Source organism: Culex pipiens, chromosome 3, assembly GCF_016801865.2.
Source record: "Culex pipiens pallens isolate TS chromosome 3, TS_CPP_V2, whole genome shotgun sequence".
Classification (NCBI taxonomy): domain Eukaryota; kingdom Metazoa; phylum Arthropoda; class Insecta; order Diptera; family Culicidae; genus Culex; species Culex pipiens.
In genome coordinates this window covers 89,246,768-89,254,322 of record NC_068939.1, presented here as the reverse complement: position 1 = coordinate 89,254,322, position 7,555 = coordinate 89,246,768, and the positions used below count along the sequence as shown (strand labels likewise).

At 37.1% G+C, this 7,555-nt stretch overlaps 1 protein-coding gene across 2 annotated transcripts; it reads left to right on the top strand.

Moving 5' to 3' along the window:
* The first annotated feature begins 2,626 nt into the window (after positions 1 to 2,626).
* LOC120423788 (uncharacterized) lies at positions 2,627 to 4,954 on the top strand. 2 transcript variants are annotated; one of them, XM_039587706.2, is made up of 4 exons: positions 2,627 to 2,794; positions 2,945 to 4,103; positions 4,160 to 4,369; positions 4,431 to 4,954. In XM_039587706.2, exons 2-4 carry the CDS (start codon positions 3,259 to 3,261, stop codon positions 4,873 to 4,875), a joined length of 1,500 nt encoding a protein of 499 aa, XP_039443640.1. In that variant the 5' UTR covers positions 2,627 to 2,794; positions 2,945 to 3,258; the 3' UTR covers positions 4,876 to 4,954. The 2 variants fall into 2 exon arrangements, with proteins under 2 accessions (XP_039443640.1, XP_052565788.1); XM_052709828.1 differs by having other exon boundaries at positions 2,641 to 2,702.
* Positions 4,955 to 7,555: the final 2,601 nt, after the last annotated feature.

The window sequence follows — 7,555 nt, the reverse complement described above, 5'->3', positions numbered from 1 at the left end:
CAAAATTTTAAGATCATCTAGACATTCTTACAAATCACTGGAAACAAGAATCATCCCGATTGGTTGAGTTATGCCGAAGAACCAGCGAGTTAAAGTTACCGTTCCACCTTTTTTGGGAGGCTTGGGCGTCTGTGTAAGTTGGACATGCGTTGGGCGTTGCAGTGTTAAACAAATGGTAACGAAGCCACAGTGGAGCTTTCCAATCATTCAATTCATGAAAAATCAAAGGGGAAATAAAAAAAACGATTATTGGAATAGAAATCAATCACTTTTTCTTTAAAAAAAATAAAAGTTACCTAAATTCAGTAGGGGAGAGTGGGGAGACTTGATCCCCTTTTTTTGTATCGCACATAACTCTGTCAATTTCTCACAAAACTATGAACATTTTGCATAAATTGAAAGCTAAAACATTCAACTATGCTTGGCTGATAAGGGTATTTCATCAGATAAACTCTTCGAATCATGCCAAGCGTTTTAAAAAAAATATTTTAAACCGGCATTTTCGAAATGTTGGGGGTAATTTGATCCCCCTTTCAACATTTTGAAGAAATCTTAAGCAAAATGTTTCTTATTCATCCAAACTTTAATTTTTCTATAAGTTACAGCAATTTCACATTAAACCTAAACGTTTGTGTTCAAAATATAACAAGTTTAGCATGCAAAATATTGAAAAACTTAAAATTTTCTTTTTCAGGTCAAAATTGAGCATGTTTACAAAAGCTGGTAATTTTTGTTTTCAAAACTTTTGACAAATGGTTCAAACTGCAGTAAGTTATGTACAACTATACTAAAGGAAACTATGTATGAAAACCCAGCCCAATTAATTAATCTTGAGGCTGATTCCAGTGACTGTAAAAATGCAGGGATCAAGTCTCCCTAAACGCACTTTTTTAAACAATTAATTGTAAAAATAGTATGACGATAAATTTAACGTCAAATGCGTAAGGGTTTCGTAGTTTATAAGTTAATCAAACAATTCATGTATAAAACATATTTTTTTGAATAATTTTTGAGTGTTTTCTATACTTATCAAAACAAAGAAAAAAGATCTCTTGGAAGTTTTTTGCAGCACTTTTTAGAAAAATGTGTGTAACTCAATCTAAACATTTTTTAATTTTTTTCTTTGTTTTCTACAATGAGTTTTAGTTAATTTCGCACAACTTTCTAGAACAAAGCTAATTGTTTTACCCACATGCTGACGAGATACAGGCTTGGGATCAAGTGTCCCCGGGGATCAAGTCTCCCCACTCTCCCCTAATGGTAAAATGTTTTAAATCCCACAAAAAGTACTATTTTATGATGATTTATGTCAATTTAGGAAAAACATTTAACTTTTTTTTGTCATTTTGCTGACATGCTGCTGACATTTAACATATTTTTTTTATTATTTTGCTGAATTGCTGAAAAATCACTATTTTCATTTTTGTACATTTTTAAACAAAATAATGGCGTTCCAATGATGGGATTGAAAAACGCATTTTCTACAAAGGTAATTCATGAAATCATTTTTTTTTCATAGTCGAATTTACAAAACCTTTAACTTTTTTACGAATTGATCGATCAGATATACACTCAACCCCCGGTGGTTGGTCACTTTTTCGTTTGACACTTTTTTAGTTTGTACCTCGTTGGTTGGTCAAAGTCAAACTAAAAAGTGACGAACTATCATTTTTACACGGTGCTCACGCACACTATCAAAACAAACGTTTGGTAGTGTGTGTGAACGCCGTGTAAAAGGGTTGTCAAACTAAAAAGTGACCCCGTTAGTTTGGCAACAGTTAGTGTCTATCCATCGGGGATTTAGTGTATTAATTTTCAATTTTCCTTTTCGAATTTTAAAAACATAACGCTGTATTGAAAATTGAAAAAGTCAATTCTCGGTTAATGTGCAAATGAGAACCATCTGACATGCATTTTACCAAGTTTGGGGTCGTTATAAAATATTTTGATTTCTTTTTATAAAATTCAATGTACAGCACCGCAAAGGTTTTTTCTTGCATTTTTTTTCCGTCAATATTTCAAAATTTTAGAAACTGAACACGTGTATAATGCATTTTTTTGTTGAAGTTTATTGCAAATTCAATGCAATTCATTTTATTTATCGAATTAACAATTTTACAACGTGTGTGAATAACTGGTTCATAGAGATTTGGTGATCTTGCAACTATTTCCTTTTCAATAACTGCTTGGTAACTGAAGGTTCTTCAAATTCAATAAAACAAAAACTAGGGAAAATTTGGCCAAAAAACCTAGTGAATAATGCATTTTGATACACTTTTTCATTCAAATGGTGAGCATTTTAAGTCTATAAATATGCAAACCAAATTAAAACAATATTATTCTAACTAGCTCGAGGTTAAGTCATATCACTCGGAGCACTGATCTTAAAACCTGGGAATCGTGTAAGTACTCATTTTTTTCGGCTGAAAAAGAGTACGTATGGTAACACTAAACTGGCAAATTCCTTCCTTTCATTTTCACACAACACGTGTCTCACCAAATTTTTAAATCTTAATCAGCTCCTGCAAGTATACTACACCCGGCCACAACTTCGATGCAACTTGCATGCAAAGCCCGATCGCGTTGGTCCTCACGCTTTCGATCGTGAATCACTATAGCCAGTCAGCCAGCCACAGTCCATCTGGAACCATTCACGAGAACGCAACTGCAGTTTGCAGTTGTCCGCAGTTAGTTTGGAATTGGTAAGTTTGTTTATTTGTGAATTTACTTCCGGGCCTTCTCGGTGCAGTGTACAGGATTGCGGTTTGAAATAAGTGCATGGTTAATAGTTTTGGTGAGTTTTGGGGATCGTATTTTAATGGTGACGGTTTAATTTTTTTTTTTTTTAAATATTTAATTCTTGAATATTTTTTTAGCTCGAATGTTGCGTGAACCATTCTTGAAATGAACAAACTAATTAGGATTTTGAAATATTTGTTTCCAGCACAGATCAAAATATAACGAATATCCAAGCCACGAGCAGTTTTGAGTTGGTCTTCGAGAAAATCTTTGCTGTCGCAGCAGTTTTCTGTAACCCAAACAAAGCTGTTCCTTCTTTTGATTGGCTATTGCTGATAAAGTCGTAAACGCTCTTTTGCAAAATATGGTCAGTTCAGCTGGAGCGTTTAGTTGAGACGTGATATTGTCGCCGGATGCATATAGGGAGTGACTAATTGTTTGAAGAATCAGCAAAAGTGAAAGAGACCGCAAAAAAACGATAACAAACTAAAGAATCCCGGGTTTGTTCTAGATAGTGAAATGGCAAAACGAAAAAGTAACATGTCGGCGTTGTACTTTCCGGTGGAACTATCCCTGGCGGACACGGATTGTGTCGTTTGCCAGGATGACGCCAAAAATCCGGTTTTTTGTACGACCTGCAAGAAAATGCTATGCTTTGCGTGCATCATGCGCTGTGAAAGTTCGGCAGGATGTCCCACGTGTCGCGGTCAGATTCAGCGGAACGTGCTTAGGGACCAGTGCAAGTTGTATTCCTGTGAGGACCATGATCAACTACTGACCATGCTGTGTACGGACTGTGAGGTTTGCGTGTGCAAGCAGTGCCTGGCGAAAGATGCTGACCACGCGAAGCATTCCTTCGTCAGCATTGATAGTATTCGAGCAGATTTGGCACAGGCGATGGACAAACTGTACGAGTACATGGACTTGGTCGACGGATTCAACGGGCTTGGAACCGTGAAGAACATCAGCGGAGAGCTGGCGGAGAAATATTTTACCTTCAGTAATGTCCTGCAAGCCAACATCGATAAGATCAAATCAACTGTAGCGGAGATTGAGGGTCATAATTTGAAAAATCTGATCAAAAATCGAAAGGATATCAAAGCCTTGCTTCAAGCAACCGTCGACGAGTTGGACCAGATGAATGAACCTGAACCGCGCGAAATTTATGAACTGGAAGTCTTTCCAATGGAGGTGAATCCTAAACCTTCTGGAAACTTCCGTTATGTCTACACAAACAAGATTTTCGACAACTTTGGTAATCGGTGGAAGATCAACTTCTTCCCAAAATATCACAAGTTTCGTGGAGCCAGTAATCCTAACTTTTGTGCATTCAGTCTATCTCTGAAATCGGGAATCCCTGGAAGGTAATCTGAATATAAGCTACACAAATTACAACCAATTAACAAATCATGTTTTATAGATACGAGGTGAAAATTGACGCTGAAAAACCACACATCAAATTTCGAAAAGTCTTGGAAATTTTCAGCGTAGCTTCGACTTCTGCAACGCACATGCTAACGCTACATTCAGAAGTGGATCCGTTTCAAGCTCTGACTGTGAGCATCAGACCAACCAACTTCAAATATCACCTGCAGTGTTCAAAGTTGTATCAGGAGCTGATCAGCAAACCGTAATATTCTTTAATCTCACAATAACACAATAATTTTACCAACAAAATCAAATCTCTTCAGATCCGACAACACATTCGACGCGGTCTTTTTCCAAATCGAGCGTTTTTCCGAAGCCACGGAAGAATTCCCAAAGCAAAATGCTCCAACAAACCAAGTGGAGAAATTCTTCAAAGATAAAACCGGAACGCAGTGGCGCATCGGAATCGAACTCAAACGGCCCAACTCGATCCAGCTTCGCTTGGAGCACTTTGACGGTGCTGCCGGCAGATTCGAATTCTTCGCCGAGCTGATCAACCCCAACGACGAATCGCTGAACGTTAAATACACCGCGTGTCACCAGTTTGCCTTCGGGGCAACGTATTGCATTAGGAAGCTTAGCGCTCCCTTTTCCGGCGCTGTCCAGAGTATAAAAGTGGGAATAAGACCGGCGCCACAGCTTACCGGAACTAAGAGGATTCGAGCGGAGGTGCAAAGGATGCTGCGCAAGCTGGCTGGCAATGGATAACAATCAAAATCTTTATTAAATACATTTCTCAAAGAAATAAATGTTATATTAACCATTTTTATCCCGAATAATTTAGTTTGCGTCATGTCTATTCTTTTATTATTTAGTATCATTCGTCTCAATCCATGTAACAAATTTCTAGGGTTGATGACAATATATTGACAAAACTCCTCCTGCAAGTTGTTCAGAACAGTACCCTAGACACGTGTAGATACTTGTTAGTAACGATTTTCCTATTCCTTGAAATAGTTATGAAAACCATCATTAACCAGTCAGTCAGTCATTGTCAACCAGCTAGTCAATGACTGCATCACAAAATTGTAAAAATGTTGAGCTACAATCGATTTCGAACAAAAATTTCTTCAGCAGCTTCAAGAAGGATACAACCGGCATGTGCTGATTCATTCTGGGGATAAAATTCGTTAAATTGAATTCAATATAGAGCAATTTAGAGTGATGATCAATTTTATCAATTTTTTTTTGCGTTGTAATTTCGAGAAGAAAGCATTTTTTCCTTATTAATCCTTATTGGCTTGGCTACCAGCAGCAGAAGAATCAGTTCAATTTGTACGTGAGCAAATACGAGCTACGAAATCGGCCGATTTCTACCATTTTATTTTTTTGAATTTTTTGTTTTGGCTCAAATTTTGTGGGGGCCTTCCATATGACCAAAGAAGCTATTTTGTGTCATTGGTTCACCCGTACAAGTCTCCATACAATTTTGGCAGCTGTCCATACAAAAATGGTACGTAAATATTTAAACAGCTGTAACTTTTGAGTGAATTTTCTGATCAATTTTGTGTCTTCGGCAATGTTGTAGGACTATTGAGAAAAAATAGGTACAAGGAAAAAAAATCCGATTTTTTAATTAACTTATTTTTACAAAAACTCAGTTTCCCAAAATACGTATTTTTTTTATTTTCGAGATTTTTTTTATATGTTTTAGGAGACAAAAACCCGCAACTATTGTTTTTGTTTTTTTTTACTTTACAGTTTTTTTGATAAAGGGCTCCGTTTTCAAGATATAGCCACTGAAAGTTTGATTTTAGCGAAATATTTGTAGTTTTTCGTTTTTAAAAAATAGTGACCATAAGTGACCATTTCCAAAAATATTTTTTTTATTCAGAAAATTTTCTATAAAATTGTCTAAAAGACAACAAGAATAACATTTTAAAAGGGCCAAACATTCAATATTACGCCCTTTTGAAATGTTAGTCTTGATTTATTTTTTTTTTGAAAATATTGTTTTCAAAAAGATCGGAAAATTTCACGAATGTTTCATATTTTAACATTGAAAATCGGACCATTGGTTGCTGAGATATCGGAGATATCTATATTAGAAAATGGTGGGTTGTTTGGGTGAGGCTTAGAAACTTCAATTCTGGAGCAACATTTGAAAAGGGCGCATAAGCAATTGAACAGCGAGAACTATTTTGCAAATTCCGAGCCAACAAATAACTATTTAACAAAACCCGCAGTGTTAAAATGTAGCTGGGTAGGCCAGCTATTGATTTACATTCCGAGTTTTGTGAAAAAGTTACCTGTTGGCTCGGAATTTGCAAAATTGTTCCAGCTGTCAAAATGCTTTTCCGCCCTTTTCTCGTGTTGCTCCAGAATTTTCCTGTTTCTTTTTCTTTAAGTCGCTGTATCTCAACAACCAGAGGTCCAATCTTCAATGTCTCTCAGTCTCTTTTATAGAAAATTTTCTGAATTAACATTTTTTTTAGAAATGTCACTCCCCTAAAACATATAAAAAAATCTCCAAAATAAAAAAAAAACGTATTTTAGGAAATTAGTTTTTGTGGAAAAAAAGATAATTAAAAAATCGGTAATTTTGTTTCCGTCCGGCTATTTTTTCTTAACAGTCCTCATCCTCAACAATACCTACAACTTTGCCGAAACTCCAAATTGATCGGAAAATTAATTCAAAAGTTACAGCTGTTAAAATATTTACGTACCATTTTTGTATGAACAGCTGCCAAAATTGTATGGAGACTTGTATGGGTGAACCAATGACACAAAATAGCTTCTTTGGTCATAGGGAAGGCCCCCCCCCCCAAATTTGAGCCAAATAAAAAAAAAATCAAATAAAATCCATTTCCGGTTTTGGTAGAGAGTTGCTCACGTGAATTTGATCGTGTGCAGCGCAGCCACGAGGTTGCTTTGTATTTTAATTGTGATTTCAGGTATCCATCTTCAATTTAATTCGGTTTTGTAAAAGGTGGAGCGGCAGTAGAAATAAAAACCGCGTGTACGTTTGTCAAAGTTTAATTCGAGAGTGTTAACAGCAGAGTGAAATATCTGACAGGAGTTGAGCTACACGCTAAAGGGCGTTTACTCATTTCTTCTTGTTTACTAATCTACCACAGACAAGTGGACAGCTTAAATCTCCAACACACCTCCTTAAGCTGATCCGCTGATCCCCATCGCTGATCGGTTGCGCTCCAGCTTGATCCGTTCCAGAGACTTTGTCAGGCCGTCCGCCGTCTGTTCGTCCGTGCTGACGTAGGTCAGCTGCACGATCTTCTTGTCGAGGGCGTCACGGATATAATGGTGACTGTGCTTCCGGCTCGAGACGAGAAGCTCCCAGCGCGTGTGCTTACCTCGCGAGCACCGTCGTACGAAAGAGGCCGATTGCTTGCTCGCCCGACACACGTCGCGGTTGAGTGAGAGCCACCGT

Coding starts and splice junctions, on each gene's coding strand:
- LOC120423788 (XM_039587706.2), top strand. CDS start 3,259: ATGGCAAAACGAAAAAGTAACATGTCGGCGTTGTACTTTCCGGTGGAA. Junction 4,104..4,159: donor AAATCGGGAATCCCTGGAAG/GTAATCTGAATA, acceptor CATGTTTTATAG/ATACGAGGTGAAAATTGACG. Junction 4,370..4,430: donor CAGGAGCTGATCAGCAAACC/GTAATATTCTTT, acceptor AAATCTCTTCAG/ATCCGACAACACATTCGACG.